Below are 19,511 nucleotides of genomic sequence, written 5' to 3' on the forward strand. Positions count from 1 at the left end.
AAACTCTCAGAAACTGATTATTTAGAGCAATATAGAATTTTACCACTCTGTGGCGCCAGATAATTAAAAAGAGGTTGAGCTTTTAAGGGGAAGCCATGGACCTTCTCATAAACTGTAGTTTCTCTAAGTAAAAAAAGCCTTTATTAGTAACTGAAGTAACTCCAGATTCTTCCATCCAAAGGTATCAAAGCACAAATACTAGAGGTTATTTAGATAAAAGGCCACTTTTCTGTAACAGAAAGACAAGTCATAGCCTTGAAGCAGCAAGACTTTAACTCATCTCATAATAATAATTGAACAGGAATCTTTCTCCCTTCTTCTCCTCCACTTAAATGATACCTTAAAAGTTTTCTGTCAAGAAAGATCAAGATACTTTTAAATCAACTTGACCATCATCTGAAAATGATCAGTTTATTTATATCACAGTTTTGTAATTGCAACTAGTGTAAAAAATGGGAACCTTTTTTCTCTGTTGCAAATCCCAAATATATATGTCACCCTTTCAAAGAATCCACACAACAACGAACTTACGAAAGACACTGTATGATCTAAGATTTTAGAATCACAAGATGTTTCCTGGCATATATCTCCAACTGTATACATACATACCAATTAGAAATACCTAAACTTAAATGGTTGCAATATTTATCTATGTGAGAAAAGACCAGAAAAAGCTCCTTTTGCCATGAAGGGGTAAGGTCCTGGTCTAGCATGTCAGAATGACGTTCTACATACGCAGGAAAGTCTCATAAACCCAAAATTTTACATTCTAGTTGCAGATTTGATGACAACTTGATCATCTCTGGAATGAAGCTGGTGGCATTTTCTGGATTAGCTTTCACGCACCAGAGTAGATGTTTTGCAATACAATGCTCATAATACTTTGTAACAAATGAGGTTATTGTTTAACTAGACAACTAGGAACTTAGAATTAACTTTCTTGCATTAAGTTAATTACAGACAGTAAAAAATCTGCAACTTCAGCCCATGTGGAGGATAATATTTAAAATTCACATTACAGAGAGAAACATTTCATAATGTTCTGACTTTGGTTCACTTACACAGGGAGCCAGCTAACAAATGATCACTCCAAAGTGCAAATACCTGGTCTCGCAGTTTGTTTCTACAATGTACTGTGTATCAGGTTTTTTAAATTCCTGTACATATTTTCAGGAATGTGTGCAGATTTATTACTGCTTGCATGTATCTTCCATCAGCAACAACCATAATGAGGAAGAATAGTTTTCTGTGTCTTTGCCTGAAAAATTTATGGCTTTCCCCCTTGCATAGAGTTGTATTTTTTACTTTTGTATTTTGTTCTATGCATCCCAGTTGTTCTACTTGTAACTCTATTTTCTTCAGTAATGGAACACAGATTCTAGCCACCTCTACATACTTCACTGCTAAGGGCAGTAGAGAGAAAATCCTGAATATCCCTATTCCTTCTTCCATGATATTTTTTCAAGCCTTTCTGTATCAGCATCAAGAGCTCCATGACTGTAAAGCATTTTTATTACTTTGAGGGCAGTGAAAATGTCAATCCACCATAGGAACCACAAGAAACCCTCACTGAGCGAGCGGGGTTTGCTCTCCCTCTTGCGGTCCAAGCGCGTCATTCCTGCAGCCTCTTCCAGCTCTGCCACTGAATTCAAAGGCGCTGCGCACGCTTGGGAGTATCCAGAGAGCGAGCGTGTCGCTATTCAAGGAAACGATATGGACAAAGTCTTCATTGAACCCCAGTGCTAAATCATTTTAGCTCTCGTTAGGAACTCGATGATGATTTTGGTCCTTTTGGCTAAATCTTGTAATCCAAAGAAGGTTTTTTCAATTTATGTGCTTTTAATGTAGCTTGAACACTCTAGACAGGAGGTATCGGGTGGAACACAATGCACTCCTTGCTATTCCACCAGGCGTGTTTTCGACGCTCTTTTCTGAAACCAGTGTTTGAAAAATACATGAAGCACTTAGCAAAATACCAGCAAATGAAACTGTTTCAGTGAAGTTGTTTGGATACTCTAAGGTCACTGCAAGCGGGTGGAAAATTGGAGCCTGTACTGAACCGAATAGGAAAAAATGAAATTGTGTGTATAACCAGATGGGGAATATTTGAGTTTCTAAGACCTGGGTTGGTTTATTTTTTTCAAAAGAAAAAGCTGCACTTTAAATGACTCACAGATGAATGTGAAAAAGCAGTTTACTCCACACACCTACATTATAAATAACCCCCAGAGGAATGGTGCAGTGTGGTTTGTTTATGCACCAGAAGAGTCTGTGAAACATTTTGCCTCCATAAATCATAATCCAAACAAAATAGAATCCCTAAATCTGAGTCCAAATGAGCATGTGTATGAGGAAGATTCCTCTACGTGCCGGGCAACACACTTATTACTTCTTACAAATACTTTATAATACCTCAGTCAGTCTTCTAGAAGAGACAGAGGTGGCTGGTTACCTGAAATGTACTCTCAGCTCTTTTCAGCCGGAGGGGACCAAGAGCTTGCTGCCAGCACGATTCAGCAGCACATGCACCTGCTGCTTTATCCCCGCTGGAACTCAAATACAAAGTGTGTTGTTACCTATCGGATGGGGCAGCTCAGCGAGACCCATTTAGCCCATGACGTCCCCAGCACTGCCCCGGGGACCGCGCGGTTCCAACCCTCCGGTTTGTACTTGACAAATGACCTTTCACAAGACGTGCAATTTAAACTACAGTAAGCTCCAGTGCTGGAGCCGAGGAACTGCACATCAAGCGGATGCTTCTTCCTGACGTCGTCTCCGAAACTAAGAGGAAAAATGTTTAATTCACAAAGGAACTTTAAAAACGGCGATGGGAATGGGGTATGGGCAGGCCGTCTCTTCCCGGGACCCCTCGGCCAGCCTTGCCCCCGAAGCCCTCCCGCCTCCAGCCGGGTCCCATCGCCCTCCGTCCGGGCGCCCGCTCCCCGGGACGCCATGGGGGCAGGAGCACGCGGGGGAGGCGGCCCCGGGAGCGCATCCCGCCGGCAGGGCCAGCCCGGGAAGGGCCCCCGGCTCCGGGCCGCTCCTCCCGCCGGCCGCCGGGGCCGCCGAGCCGCGCAAGCCCCGCCCGGGCGCCCCGCGGGGGCGGCCCCGCTGCTCAGTGGCCGCCTCGGCCGTCGCTCAGGCGGCCGCGCCGCTCGCCGCGGGGATGGTGGGGCGGGCGCCGAGGGGCGCGGGCAGCGCCCACAGCCCGGACGGCGCCCGGCGCGGCGAGCCACGGCCGGCCAGGTCTGACCTCCCTTTCCTTGCCCCCTTCCCTCCCTTGGCGAGCGGGGCCGGTTCGGCCCTTGGCGGCGGGGGTCGCTGCCGGCGGCGGGGTCGCGGCGGGACGGCCGGCGCGGTGCCCCCCGGGTGACACCGGCGGGCGGCGGGTGGCGGAGGGCGATGCTGGGGCAGATCACCGTGGGGTGTCGGGTCACGCCGGGACCCCAGGCTGTCCCCAGGCGCTGTCCCCGCCGCTGGGGACTGGCGTGCCTGAGGTCCCGTGAGGTCCCGTAAGGTTCCATAAGGTCCCGTAAGGTCCAGGCTCCTCTCGTCCCGTGGGCAGTGCCGCTGCCGCATCCCTGCCGTCCTCCCAAATAGCGAAGAGCGAGAAGAACACAGCTCCCAAAAAAACGCGCAAAATTACGATACTTTTGAGATACCTATACGGCTAGCTTTCAGAATTTCAAGAAGTTAAATTGGTATGTAGTGTGGTGTCACACTGCGACTTAAAAATTGCTGTCACCAGGAAAAGGACATAAAATGATCTTGCACGCTTTAATCTTGTTTGCTGCACGCGTTTGACACTGGGAAGCCGAGCAGGCAGCAATGAGCTGGGAGGGGGCAGCCTGGCCCCTGAAACCGGGGGTTGTGGGGCTCTGTGTCCGGGGCTGGAGTGGGCAAGCACTGACTGACCGTGTCACTCACGGGAACAATCTCATCAATACCTAGGAAGCAGCAGAAAAAGCATTCATAAATCAGATTTTGAAGGAAGTTTTAAATAGTGCAGGCAACAGTTTGTTTGAGCATAGAATTATGCAAAATGAGTCAAATGGAAAAGAAAGTTACCAGTGTTTGGAGGTGAGTAAGGGCCTTGGCCAGCAACAACCCTGAGAATGACTTCCTTGATTCCTACACAGGTCCACTTTGTGTCTCATCATTTCTCTTCTCCAGTCCAATCTTTATGGCACCAAAAATAAGTGCTGAGTTTGGGTGAAAAGATGGAAGAAAGGGACTTGAAATTCAAGAGGTATGGTCCAAATGCATTTAGGCCAGTAAACATTTTAGGATGGTGAAGGGAATCCACTATGTACTGCACTAACCCACGCCTGTTGAAACAGAAGAACTTTACAAACTTTTTCCAGCAGAGAAAGGCCATCCAGGACATACAGACAGAATATGAGGCATTTAGTTAAAAACTGCATTTTGTTAAAAACAGAGGAAAACATTGACAGTGTGAAAAGGAATATGCAAATTTTTTAACACTCTTCAAAAAGGTAGAACATTGTTCCCTCCCCCCTGAAATGTATTTTGATAATTTCCAAGCAGACGGCAAAGAAAAGGAAATTATATCAATCCCTTTGGGGAGAATGTGACATTCTGACTTCTTGAAGCCTAGAAAGAGGTTTATAAACTTAAAAAATGAAAAAAGACAAATTTAATCTTTCCAGACTTGTCAAACTTGTCTCAATTAATTTTTGATGACATAATTAGAACTTAAGGTTTTAATGTGTGCTTTTTTAGTTTACTTTTCAAAAGATTTAACTTTTTAAGACTCAGGGGAAACGGAGGGCTTTGCGGTGGGAACTGCAGCAGGAAGAAGGGGCGGACTCTGTGTAGGTTTGAGTGCTGATTCAGAGTACTCTATTAAGCCAAGAGAAGATGAACTCATTTTTATCCTCCCTTGGGGAATCAGACAAGAAACAGGAAGTCATTGATTCTAAGTAAGATCATTCACTCTGCAATTGTAAACAGTGTCTTATGTGCCGGTAAATACTTCCAGAACCCATTGGCTTGTTGGAAAATACAAAGTAAATTATTACAATCGCTAGCAAAAACCCCACAATAAAAAGAGTTATTTTCAATCCTTTTATCCATAATGTTTATGCAGTGGAATATTAATGAGTTTGGACATTGAGAAACTACTTGGCTGGACACAGTGTTCACTGCCAGAAATCCATCTACTCCAATGTTTTTTGTCTGATGAAAGACAAACATTTTAAACTCCACCCTGTAATATTGCACCCTACCAAAAAGCAAAAATTCTTTCATTACTTGACCCGTTTGTGTTTTCACTGCCACAAACACTAAAATATCCCACTGTTAACCAGATGTTGGCGTCGTCCATTTCTGTTTTATGTAGCTGCAATTAGATAAAAAGGAAAAACCTAAAATATCCCAAATGGCCTAATAATACATTGCCACTCCTCATTACTTAGGAGAGCAGAATCAAGATGAATCTGCAGCTGAAACTCCTTCTTCCCTAGAAAATAGGAGAAGCTGGTGCTTGGCACTGCCACCTACCCCCCCTTGGACAGGGGAATTCTGGATAGGCGGAGGCAAGCATGGATTAGGGACAGGACAACAGTGAACAGCTTGCTTTCTTGGCAGTCCAGGGAATTTTCTGCTAAGCTTAAAAGGAGAATGGCAAAAGACACCAGAGGTGTCTTGGTCACCTACAAGGACTGCAGTTGAAATGCTTGTGTTTAGAACGTGGGTGTTGTAGGATTGGCTTAGGAAACTATTTTAATAATGTACTTAAATCCTAGTGATTCCATGGGGATTCCCGAGTGGGAGATTCCTGAAAAAGGATAGTTGTAACCTCTGGCTTAGCAGTTTGAATCCCACCCTGCAGGACCGAAGGAAGAAAGAGCAAAAAATGGAGCATTTCCATTTTGTGGAAAGGTTTTTCTTTCCTTTCCAGTTTTTCTTCTAAGTTAAGGTATGGAATGCAAGAAACAAGGGATTTAGGGTATGAGATAGGAAAAAAGGTTTTGAGCCAGAGTTTTTCACCTGTTAAAATGAACTTGAGAGTCACATGAGACTTGGGAATTTAGAAGAGAAATAGAAAACGTTACTGTAGCAAAGAAAAGTGAAGGATTTTTTGGAATCTGGCTCATGACTTAGATCTCTCTTGTGGTGTTTTTCCTTTTTTCCTCCTGTTGTCAAAAACAATGGAGAAGATAAATTCACAGGTCTTTCATCTCCAGCTGAGGGGTTTCAAGTGGGGCTGCCTCTTCTATCGCAGGGAAGAAGGGAAGTGCTTGAAGCTGGGCTTCTGGAGACCTGGGATAGTCTTGGGAGAGAGGCTCTCAGTGGTGTCACTTATTCATCCATGCTAACTGTGTCAGGACTTGCAGTGTGGAGATCTATATTAGCCACAATCTTCCTGTGTCAGCCTCCTTCCTCACGCTGAAAACAGTGGCTACTTTCCTTTCCTCGTCAGTGTCCCACTGTTCAGGTGACAAACATGCAATATGACCTTATGACTTGTAGCTTTTTCTTCATTGTGATTGTCCAGCAGCCTTCCACTGAATGGTGTTTTTTACATGTTTATTATTTTTGAGATAAATTGGATACTTAGGAGCTATTCAGGCTTTATTTTCAATGCCAAATCTAAGTGTCCAGAACCCTGCAAATGCCAGGCCTTTACTTAGCAAGGGAACTTGGACTGAATGGTTACATTCAGTCATCCACTACTCTATTAAACTGTCTACAAATGCTTGGGGTACAACAGAGCCCAGTCCTTCTGCTTACACACAGATGATTTTCTTGGCTTCTCAGACTCAAACCATGATGAGCCAGCTCTCATCGTGAGTAATTTTTCCAGAAATGCTTGTCCAGAAGGGCACTGAGGCTAATTTCCAGAAAGCATGAGCAGTTAAATATGGATAGAAGAACAGATTTGAGACTAAAACATGCCTGAACCAGGATGTCCTGAGATCTGCAACAGCTAATGCAAAAAGATTGTTTTTCACGTGGGGGGTCTTTTAGACACCATTTGCTCAGCCACCTTTACATTTGGAATCAGACTCCCCATTCCATCTTGTTAAGGACATTGAATTTTAAAGGCAATTTGATTAAGGAGAATTTTAAAAGAGTGGTCTGCCAGACATTAAACTTGCATAAAACCAAATGTGCTACTCACAGGCAGTTACTCCTATGTAAGGCATTTGCCAAGCAAAAGCTCGGTTTCCTCCTGAGTAAGAAAGGATATATGCAGGAACTGAAGATTAAAATGTGAGCTATGTCTCTGCTGCTTATCAAGGAAATATAATTGCAGCCACAGGATAATCAAACAAATTAAAATACAATAAGCCTAAATATTATCAACACAGATTTCAGAATTTGATAGTTATGATAAGGGCTCCAGAAAACTAACATACTTTTACCATGTTTTATGAAGCTTTACTTGTATAAAATTTGGGGGCATTCTTGAGATTTATATAAAGTAGCTTTGTATGCATATTAAAATAAAGTCAGACATTAAATACAGACTGAATTTGACATGGGGATTTTTTCCCTTTCTTTTTCCAGCATAAATATGGCTGAACTTTCAGAGCCAGAAGGTACTGTAAACTGGAAGGAAAGATGTTTAACTTTGGAGTCACAGTTAATGAAATTTCGTCTCCAGGCAAGCAAGATCAGAGAACTGTTAGCAGAAAAGGTAGGTCTCATGGGATGAATTTTAATAAATTATTTCATTTTATTATGGGGGTCGATCACAAGTCATGGTTTGAGATTACAAGTACTGAGATTTTTTCAGAAAGAGAAAAATAGCCTTTTACAACAAAATATATGGAAACTGTGTATATTTTAATGCTGTGAAAGAATTTTACACATTGGAATTGCCAGCTAGAAATGTTAATTTTCAAGTAAGAGCACACTGGCAACTGTCCTGCAGAAAAAAATATGTATCCAGTAATCACTTTTACAACACTGAAGTTAATATTTAGCACATTTATTAAGTACTTGAAATGTGATTTAAGACACAGAAATAATCATGGAGAAAATCCAGAAGTATTATTTTTCCCAGTATTATTTAATGAAGCATATAATCTACCAGAAGTAATTTTCTTATAAGAAGACATATCCAACTATGGCTCATCATCTGAGCCTCTGGATCCAGGAAGTTGAAAAGTATTGTATCATTTAATTTGAAAAATATTGCTTAAATATTTACTTTATTTTTCAATAGAGAAACATTTCACTTGGCGTATTCAAATATGTGTATCCCAACAATCAGTTGTAATTGATCCCATATCTGAAATATAAAACCCCCACCATTTTATTTACCTGGTAATATTTTGACAGAAGAAGGCAATTAAAAGAATACAAAAGACAAAAGAGCTTAGAGATTTATTGGAACTATGTCATCATTAAGACTCACTTCAGTGAATTTCTAATTAAAATGTTCTCTTTTAGTGGCTCTTCTATGAGTTAAATTTTCCATCAATTGCTCCCTCTAAAGAAAAATTAAATACAGATAACCTGTTAGTATGTAAGCAAAAATACTTTTATTTTTTATATGTAAGTTAATGGATTTGTTTTGTGGATTTATCCATTCTCCCTCTGAAGCCATAAATACATTTGATCTCCACATTTAGTCCTCTATGAATCATTCCCACTTTACTATGTTTTGGTGGGGGTAAGAGCTAAATAGTATCAAAGCAGGAAGAAAGAGATATTTTTGTATTTACAAAGAACTCTGGATGATGCACTGAGTTCCAGATGTGTTCTAGTCCTTTCCTAATAATGCTTACCATTGTTTTCTTTGACAGCTAAATTAAAATTAACAAATGAGTATGTTTTCATACTCAGGATGTACCTGTCTTAATTCCAGGATCTTACCCAAAGTCCTTTAGATCCCTATGTTCTGTGTCATCTATTATTTTACCGATTATCCACTAAATCTTGTAAATGTAAATCTTGCTTGTCAGAAAGCTTCTCTTATCCTGAATAACAAAACACCACCAAAAACTTTGTCACTTCACTGCCCAGGGTCCATTACCAAATGTCTCCCTTGAACAGCAGTGAGGGCTCAGGAGATCTCTGCAGATCTCCCCTGATAGCTGATGGTCACTGTAGGAAGTAACCAATAATGTATGTTTTTATTGAGCCCTTTCTGTAACTCATGGAGGGACATTCCATCTTACCCCATGGCTTTTTATTTCCTTGAAACACTTTGCAAAATTCAAATAATTATAACAACCAGACCTTCCCTATCTTCAGCCTTGCTGATCCCCTCAATACTTCATTAGCTTTGTAAGTAAACTCCTCTCTTTTTAAGGGCCACTTTAACTCTTTCTTCACCCTAATTTTGCTGTTACATTTTATTCTAATTTGATTACTACAGACACCAGACTTACAGATCACTAGTTGGTTCTACCATGTCATCCAGTTCATGACTGAATAAAATTTGGCATTTTATTACTATTACTATTTATTACTATCTATTCACGGCCTTATTCGTTCTATGGAGGCACCCAACCTCAATCTGAGATGGAAAAAAATGGAATAAAGAAATTTAGTATTTTCTGTATTAGATTTCTTTTCATTAAGTAGGCATGAAAATTTGCAGCAGTATAAAACAACTGCTAATAAAAACCATTTTTCTTAGTACCAAATTCCACTGAAATTGTATTCTTACAGTTAGTACTCCAAGTAGGTCTGCTTTGGCATAGATAAAAATACTGCTGTTAGGAAGCAGTGTAGTTGAAAACTTTCAATTTTTTCCTAATCCTGCAGTTTTTCTGTATGGCAAACTCTTATTGAAGAGGTACTGCAGAATATTAGGTTTGGGAAGAATAACCAACTCTGCAAAATACATCCTTTGAAATTTCATTTAAGAATTAAAAGGAAAAAAAAATTGAAAAAGGAGATCTACCTATGCCTGTCACTGGAATTAGCAAGGCTCAAAGATGAGCAAGTTATTATCACCAGTCTTGGGGGAGAATATCCATCCAAGAGTACAATCCTGGCTGCTGGAACACTCAGCAGATCATTGGATGCTTACACAGTCAGAGCTGTTAGGTCAGAGATATCTGTTTTGTCTCTTTATACCCCATCTGGATTACTGCATTTTGGGATGGGGAGTGGCTGAACACTGGACATGACTTTGCTGGCAAACTTCTAGCAGCCACTGCTACCAAGTTTATGCGGCTGCTGCTGATTGTCGTTTTGGTAACCAAAAAGTTAAGATTCATGAACAGCGCTTCACATAAAAATATAAGTTTTTTAAAAGATTTTAGAAATTTGAATGCTTGCTATTTGACATTTCACTTTGTTAATTTACAGTTTGCATTTACAGGCTCTTAACTGTAATACTCTCTTAAATTAATGGCAATGTATGCATAATCATATAATTTCAAATGTCAATATAAAAACCCCCAAACAAACAGAATTAGATGGATAAAACCACAAGTCTCCAGCACTGTTCTCAAAATAAAGTATTCAAAGGCAAATTACTCTCTAATCTGTGAGAAACATGATTCTGAAACAGATAAAAGAGCTTCAGAACTTGTTATGTTACTGCCCTCCTGTTTTAGTTTTTCCTTCTCAGAAATTTTAGACAAAGCAAAGTGATTACAGAAGGTACCGTGGGAGAAACATTTTCTGTTGAAGACCACAGGTCCAACAAGTTGGGATAATTTCATTTGCCAATAACCCAGTAGTTATTTTTTCACGTTTTAATTTTTGAAATTATTCAGACAGTTATCAGTATCAGTTATAGGAAAGATATGCTCATGCTAGTTTGAAATTGAATTGCATAGAATTGTTACTCAAAAATATATTTGGGAAATAGTAAAGTGAGTAATGAAGACCCAATTGGCTAGCAGTTGATCAGGTCATCCTGATACTAATGACAAAAGAATAATGCATCTGATATCAGACTTTAATAGGTACTTTCTGGATTTGTTACTTGTTATAGAATGAAAGACATTGGCAAAGCTCAGAAATAATTCTCATTCTTACTTTGATTAGCACAGGCCTTTATTTGTGGTTTTGTTTACAATCATCTCTACACTATGAAATGTGTACTGAAACATTGAACAATAGCAGCAGTGTTCCACTTCAAAGCAGCAACAAAATCATTGCACTGTGGTGTGACAGACGTAAAGCCCTGTGGGTATTATACTATGTAATTGTAGAAAACAGAGTAAGAATGATACTGTGACAAAAACGGGGAGTCTGTACAGGAAGATAAGAGAAATGGTAATTCTCAGGCTTCCTCCTCTGCCTGTGTTTGAGAGGTATCTCTTCAAGACAGTATCAGGGTATGACTTGCCAGAAACTGCCATTGGGCTCTTCCCCTTACAATTGTTGTATAAGCTAGTCTAGAATCAGATTTAAATAAGGTGTGGCTTGAATCCAGTAATTGTCATTATTTGCCTACAATCCATGTGAGCCCATGAATGTATTCAGGCTGCATTAATGGAAGTACTTTTCTTATCAAATTACTAGAAATCAAATACCTTTGCAAAGTTATTTTATTTAATAGTGCCCCTGCAAATAAATGAAGAATTAACATGAAAAGTTTTGAATATATTATTCTAACAGATGTGTTGTGATTCAGAAAAACAAACTATTTACTGTGTTCTGTAAGTTTAGGAAGTGGTCATCCTTGAAACTCAGTTAAGGAGTTTGAGAACTTTGCATTTTAAATGTGTTGCAGCAGTACAGCTACCAGAGCTTAAATTTTTTACTGAACTCGAGGAAAAGAGAGAGAAGCAAGGGAATATATAGTGTTTTAGAAAACGTAATCCATTCCATGTTGTTTATTTGTTTTTAATATTTTTTCATTTTGCCAAGTAAAGAGTCTATATTTATAAATCTAACATGCAAAGAAAGAGACCTTGTTGGAGTTTTAAGCAGAAGCTGCTGCTGTAAGTGGGAGAGGTCTTTACAGGAATTTAAGGAATGATGTTAGAAAGTATCCTAGTACGCCAAATTTAGGATGGCTGTGAAACTGAAGAAGAAGCCTGTATTTTAATGCAGCTTGAGTCTTACGTATGTGAAGAGTTTACAAAAAAAACCTTTGTGGAGTAAAAGATTACATGTTTCTACTGCAAGTTTAGCTTCCAGCTGGCATTTCAAGTCATAGGAAAAGTTGGTGACCTTCATTGTTTTTTGACAGTAAGTGCATTTTTCATCTAGAATACACATGCAACATATCGTATAAAGTTGATGTTTTCCCTACCACTAAAAATTTTAGTTGGAGAACTACATAACTGTGTTAAATTCCCACTTGGGCAGCCTCCACTGAATTTCATCAGATCCCATAAGGACTGAATATGGCACAAATCCAAACACTGCTTTATGGGCTGTCCAGTAATACTGAACCATCCTATCAATGTCTCCAAGTTTGTATCCTGCAGTGTTTAGGGTTATTATGTTATGCTTTAAGTGCTGTTCAACAAATATAAATGATTATGAGAGAATTATTTTCATATGTACATTGTTTTAACCTTCCACTTGGATATTTTCTGTATACATGCTCAGCTGGCAATGAGTGTGTACATCACAAATGTAATATTATTTACACTTTCTGAACAGATTATGAAATTGAATGATAATCAGTTTTTAGGCTGAATGCTATTTTCAGTATATTCCAAAGCATAACACATTTTGGACTTTGTCTTAAAAGCCATCAGCTATTTGTCCCACTGTATTTTCATTCCTTTCACAGTCCTATTTATGGTATGTCATTTGACATTTGAAAATGAAGCAGATGCAGTCCTTTTTGTTATCTCTGGCATGGACATTTCATGTTTAATGTTTTTGGAGGAAAAGTCAGTAACACATTGGACTTATACAGTGATTGCCAATATAAAAATTGTAAAAAAGCACAATGAGTATTTCCATTTGCAATCAAAAGATTATGAAGGGTAAATGGGGCAGAATACAATTGAACAAAAATTATTCCGATGAAGGTTATTTTTAAGTATTTAGTTGTCCTTAAAAATCTTCTCATTGTGGGGAATAATTCAGTTGCAATTAGGAAGGTATAAATTGGAGAAAGCAAGGAGAGTTAAGGAGAAATAAAGTTTATATGAATAGAGTAGTAGGTTTCATTTTTATCCCTTGTCTATTATTCAGTTTATGCTATGCCTTTTTAAAATGGTGGAGCTTTTTTTTGTTTTGTTGGGGTTTTTTGTACCATTAAAACTACATTCTTTCTAAGGAGGTTGAAAATGCAAAAAAAAAAAAAAAAAAAAAAAAAAGAAAGAGAACTCAGGAAGCAATAAATTAGTTGTTCTTGTAGTGGGGTGGGGGTGGGAGAGCCAGCCTTTGCTGGGAGGCCAGAGGATTAATAGTTCCTCTCTGGTGGTATTCACTTCTGTTCCAGCCCACCTGAGATGGGGAGGTTGATGGAAGTTGTGGAAACTGTGATAGTGGCTCCTTAGCCAATCTAATACTTGTTTAGCATTTCACTTATAGGAGCTAAAAAATTTTTTTTCTCCATTTTTGATGGTGAGAACTCTTTTAGCTCATTTACTTTTCATTCCTGGGAGTGTACTTTCTTGCTTTAATTACCTGTTGTTTTTGAAGTGCAACATGCTGCTTACATATTTCTGGAATCTCTTGCTCCTTTACCATGGGTTTCCAAACTGTCCTATACACTTCAATGTCATGAATAAATTCAGTTTCACTCAAGTTTTCTTTTTTTTTAAATGTTGGCCATGAGTGGTGCCTTTGTTTCTCAAGTCATCACCCCTCAGGTGGTGGCAAGTCCCGTTTCAGGTGGACGCTCATGTTGTGGCTCTAATCAGAAGCCACGATTCAGTGAGACACAGGTAGCAGAATTTCCACAATTGCAGTACAGTGACCAGTACAAAACAAAGCACATGAACAACCAGTTCTTGATATATGTTTGTCTTTTTCATGTTAAGTACTGTATGAGATTTCTTTTTCCTTGCCTGCCAAAGTGCTTTGGTACCTTCTTACTGAACAGTATCTTCAATCCTTTCAAGATTTTGTATACTATGATAATGTCTGTGATAAAAGTGGCCATCTGCCTAATTTGTGTTTGATTGTGTCTCTGCAATTTAACTACCAAGACATGATCTGAGTTGGGAAAGATGACTGCCAGAAAGAGGGAATTTCCTAGTGTTTTACCAGGCTTAGGAAAGTTCTGTGACTGACATTGGGAAAAGCTCAGTTACTGAGCCAGCATTACATGCTACTCAGTTGCCCTTCACTACACTGCCTGCTCAAATCCCACTGCTGAATTTAACATTTTTATATCTCTGTTTGCTGGCAGCTGTCCTAGACTACCAGTTCTGGAAGAGTTCCCTCTCTGGGCTTTTCTGTTTTATGTTTTTAAGTTATATTGTTTCCCAAAGAAATCATTAATTTTACTACATTGAATGCAACTGAGATGTGATTGTCTTTTCATATGCACTTTTCCACTTATTTAATGACCACTAGAAAACCCTTTGAGCTAAACAATTCTTGAAATCATGTTTAAGTACTGACCTTGAAAGAAGTAAAATAACTCACTGGTAAAACTGGTCTCATCAAGGAGAGCAGCAGAAATTTTGAGATTTTCTTCATTTTGGAAACTGAGCAAATAGCGACTGATAATTTTTGGAGGTTTCATTCTGTTCTAAGGAAAGGCTTTTGTGCTAAGCACAGTTCATAGGAATGAGCTGAATTGCTAAAAAGGAGAAATAAGAGAGGCTTGCAATTAAGAAGTGACTTTTGCCTACCAAGAAGAGCAGTGCCAGAAGCTGCTGTAGTTAGAAGTGAACAGGATTGTGGTTCTGCACATGCAGATTGTAGAACTGCTGATCATCTACAGAAGTGGCTATGTGTCTGTGGTGTGTGCATGTGTGTGTGCACTCATAGATGTAACTTTGACATCAAAGAATCAAATTGGTTTTACACTTCCTACACTTGTGTGACAAAATAAAAATGAACTGGTTGGATGGCAAATTCAAATAGGAATGGTTGATAGTGCTTTGTTCATGAGAAGAATTGTAGCCTTTTACCTGTTAATTGGTATTAAAAATGAAGAAGATGGGAGCAGAAGAAACATGGGTGAGAGCTGGAAAGTGGCAGCTTGCAAACTGCCAGGCTGTGAGCACTAAGCTGTGTTGCAGTAGTCATAGCCTAGGCAAGCATTCAGGCAGGATCTGAGGGAAAATATAAGGCTGTAGCTTCCTTAATTTAACCCAGATGACTAATTCTTTATCTGAATTTTTTTTTAATGTTGGAATTAGTAACAAACCATAAAATTTCATATACAATACACGCAAATGCAAAGCTGTTCAATTAAAGATAAGTCTCACTAATTATTGTATTCCCTTTGGGATAAAAAAATCAGTCAATAAAGAACAAAGTATTTCTTCCCCAAGGCATGTGCTCATTCCTTCTTTACAAATTATCTTCTTGTTTATTTTTCCTATGAAATGTTAGTATATTTATTTTACATCTCTTTTCTATAAGTGTTTTGTCTATATGGCTTAATTAGTCAGGTCATATTTTAAAGTTTGTTGTAGCTTATAAAGATCTACCACTGCCCTTATAAAGAACGTAACACATAGAAGAGAATATCAAGGCAGAAGGAATGATGTTAGAAAATATGGATGGAACATACCTACTCAGCTTTTTAATAAATGAGTTACAGAACTAGGAGGAATATTGCTGTATTTTCCTAAGCTAAACCACTAGAAGAGAGAGCTTTTTGTGAAAAGAGTAATTTATGCTTCTAGAACAGTTTTACCATTGCTTTTAACTAAAAAAACATCCGTGCAAGGCTTTATATGATTGGGCATGGCATATTGTAAATCATGAAAACTGATTGTTATCAAAGCCATTGAGAAGCAGACTACTTTCTTTTAAGAAGTACTAACTTTTCTTCTGGAAATGCAAAGATGTTTTGAAATATTTGGGTCTAAACATAGGAATATAGAATCCAAAAGGGAAATCTTGGTCGTACAGATGTAAAGCTGTGGAATATCTGGCAGGCATATAAATTACCAAGTATCACACACACACACACCCCAAAAAACCCCAGATCTTTCATCTTTGTAGCTTCTATTAGAAGGCAATTCTTAAAACTTTTTTACTCAGTGTGAAAAATTAGTGTCTTCTAGTTGCCAGCCTGTGTGCATTCATCACCTGTTTATATCTACTGGCACCTTTGAAAGACAGTTGTAGGTGTGTTTATCCCTCAGTTGCTTCTCCTATTTATTTATAGAAGCAACCATATACCCATGTCTCTGATTTTGGTAAGTCCTATGTGGTATGAGGACTGGTAGTTCACTGTATCTAAAAATTGACAGATTTACTGCTTTTTATTTTTTAATTTTTTTTTTTTAATAGGGAACATTATTTTTCAGGCCACAGATGGTTTGAGCTTTTTTTTTCTGATGATGAAGATTTGAAAAATTGAAGTTCAAGGAAAACGGCAGACTCTAAACATACCATTCTCAAATCACTAGAAGTTCTGCATTTCATCAACAGACAAACTATTCAGAAACATCAGGTTTTAACTCATTTTTCCTTTTTAAAAACGTTGACCTATTATCAACATGTTTTCAAAGGCATACAGAGAAGTTTTTTGTTCATAATCGGTTGTATTTTTTTCCAAAAAGATGTATTTCAAAAAGATTTCCAAAAAGTCCATGTGATACAACTGTGTTGTTTATAATATTAAAAACTAGGAGACATTGTATTATGCACTGATTATAATGTAAATTTCAGACATGAATGGGATAAATTATGTTGAATATTGACTTGGATAAAAAAATAGGAGTTTGTTCGTATACATAACTAACATTTTTCAGATTTCAGAGGAAACTAATTACAACAATTTTCATTTTTAAAATAAAATTTTCCCTTTAAAACTATTAAATAGCTATTTCAAGTAACAGGAAAGTTATCATGTTAATACTGTAGTTTCTCTCTAATACAAACTGCAGAAATAATGATCTCTATATATATGTATAGAAATGGAAGTATAGATACACATATATGCATTCAAAAGGCATATTTTTGAATTTTGTGACTGATGACTTTTGAGTTTATACCCTTTGCTGATTTCATGTCATATATGCTTTACTCAAATGACAGTTTCTTTACTTGCACAAAAATATGTATGTTCAACATTTCTGAATACAGCCAAGAAGCTTCCAGGTGACCCTTGAAAAGGAATCGCTTTATGATTTGCCTGTGTATTGTACAAAACTCCCAGTGACTGCGTGTTGTACTTCAATGTCCAGACCTCCAAGGCAGTACACCTCTGTTTTTATTGCTGCCATGTTTCTTCAAAGCATTCACTATTTATTCACATGTGGCATTTTTCTGTTGTTTGAACAAAAATAGCTCAATTTGATGAGTGTCAGATGTAGAGTAGCTATTTCCTTACAAAGTTTAAAACGAAATCTGTTTCTAACAATAGAAACTGTTTTCTATAATTTAGTAATTGGTGCAGCGTGCACTGATCTGGTTTTCTGGAAATTGTAAGAGGATTTTTCATTTAAAGACAGAAGGAGAAAGTGCAGGTTAAAGTAGCATCTGTTCTTCTGTACCTGTGTTCTTTAGTCAATATGCATCTATTTTTTGTGTATTTAAGACTGCAAAATAAAAAACATTTAGATTATGACAGGACATCTCTGAATTCTTACTGAATTCACACCAATCCAATGTGGGTGACAAGAATCATTTCTTACAAGAGATTTGTTGAACTGGGGCATTATTTCAAATTACAGTAATTTCACGAATACAAGCCGCACCAATTTGACCAAAATTTTGGTGGAAACCCGGAAGTGCGGCTAATATTCCAGGGCGGCTAATCTATTAACAAAATTCTAAAAGCTGCCAACACGGAAGTGAGAGCCCGCGGCAGCCCCAAGCCAAGCTGGAGCCCGGCCGGCCCCGGCAGAGGTGGGAAAACCTGGCAGAGGCGGGGCCAGCAGTGTGGGGGCGGGCGGCAGAGCCTGAGCCAGCAGGGTGGGGCAGGGCGGGCGGCAGAGCCTGAGCCAGCAGGGTGGGGCAGGGAGGGCGGCAGAGCCTGAGCCAGCAGGGCGGGGGAGCCCGGGAGAACTGGGGCTAGCAGTGCAGGGGAGCATGGCAGAAGCAGTAAGGCCGGCGGGTGGGGCTGCCTGGCAGCGGGGGAAGCCCAGCAGAATCGGGGCCAGCAGCGTGGGGGAGCCCGGCGGTGCGGGGGCCTGCAGTGCCGGCCAGGGCGAGGAAACGCGGCGGCGGTGCAGACGGGAGGGGGCGGCCGGCGAGCCTGGTGGCGGCGGCAGCAGCCCTGCCGGCGGGGCGAGCGAAAGCGGCGCCCGCGAAAGCGCCGCTCGGCGAGCGAAAGCGGCGCTCGCGAAAGCGCCGCCGCTTCGGCTTGCGAAAGCGCCGCCGCTCGCAAAAGCGCCGCGGGGCGGGGCGGGCGCGGCGCTCGCGAGGCGCGGCGCAGGGCGAGCGAAAGCGGCAGCGGGGCGAGCGAAAGCGGCAGCGGGGCGGGCGGCGAGCCCGGCGGCGGCAGCCCTGCCAGCCGGGCGAGCGAACGCGGCAGCGGGGCGGTGCTGACGGGAAAGGGGGGCCAGCGAGCCCGGCGGCGGCGGCAGCACCACCCGGCCAGCCCCGCCGAGCCGTGGCGCTGAGCTGGGCCACCCGGCCCCGTCGGCAACCATGAGCGGGCCGAGCCTTCCTGGCCCCGCCCCGAGCCAGTAAAGCCCGCTATGCCGCGATCCTGTTACTAATTGGCCAATTTGTGAAAGCTGCGCACGGATTCTCGCGACGAACGAAAGTGCGGCTAATATTCGGGGTGCGGCTTATCTATTGACAAAGACAGCAACATTGTCGAGGCACCGGGGGTGCGGCTTATAATCCGTGCGGCTTGTATTCGTGAAACTACTGTACTTTATTTAGGACATGATAGAAAATTAAGCTTAAATATATTTCACATGCCAAATTTTATCAATAACATGATGGCTCTCCATGTTTCTCCTGGGAAACCTACTTTATGTCAGTTGATCCTTTAGAGACTGTAGTTAATTTGAGCAATGTCTCACCTACCAGCTGATATAAAACATTTTGATCCAGTGATGCTGGCAATTTCCTGAGGTGTATACAGAAAGAAGTTGGTGGGACAGAGGAATGGTTCAACAGAACTTTCTTTTTTTCAAATTATGTTCTTTATAAAAAGTTAGAGTTGGTCATCAGTATTCAGGATGCTGCCACAGGTGAGAGTTCTGCATCTGGCATCTGACATTTGGCTCTAAGCATGGATATGGCTCTCATTACATGCCACATCCATCCTCAGGTTAAAGATTTTTTTTTTTTTTTGAGGATCTTAAGCTGTCAATTCGTGGTCTGAAATGGCGTTCATAGTCTTTGGGTAACGAGGATAATTTGGCACTGCATTTTATTCTTGATGAGTTCAAAGCACTCAATTTAAACCATTAGCTATTTGACCAGTCTCATATTTCCACCTTCTCTCAGTAACGCTGTGATTACTGCTGAGAAACTTGTTACTCACTTAAGAAGAAGGTTTAAGGTTAGGT

General features: G+C 40.2%; 1 protein-coding gene across 3 annotated transcripts in view; it reads left to right on the forward strand.

Annotated features, from left to right (window-relative positions):
• Window positions 1-3,177: 3,177 nt before the first annotated feature.
• The window catches only part of PLEKHH2 (pleckstrin homology, MyTH4 and FERM domain containing H2), a 55,840-nt gene continuing 39,506 nt past the window's right edge, over window positions 3,178-19,511 (forward strand). For 2 of the 3 annotated variants that reach the window (XM_033054288.1, XM_033054290.1), the window contains exons 1-3: window positions 3,178-3,246; window positions 4,140-4,249; window positions 7,537-7,666. In XM_033054288.1, coding sequence (XP_032910179.1) covers window positions 4,221-4,249; window positions 7,537-7,666 — 159 coding nt within the window. In that variant the 5' untranslated portion in view covers window positions 3,178-3,246; window positions 4,140-4,220. The remainder of the gene's footprint in view (window positions 3,247-4,139; window positions 4,250-7,536; window positions 7,667-19,511) is intronic. The other variant, XM_033054289.1, reaches the window with a different exon arrangement.

The sequence above is a fragment of the Catharus ustulatus genome, chromosome 3 (genome assembly GCF_009819885.2).
Source record: "Catharus ustulatus isolate bCatUst1 chromosome 3, bCatUst1.pri.v2, whole genome shotgun sequence".
NCBI lineage: Eukaryota > Metazoa > Chordata > Aves > Passeriformes > Turdidae > Catharus > Catharus ustulatus.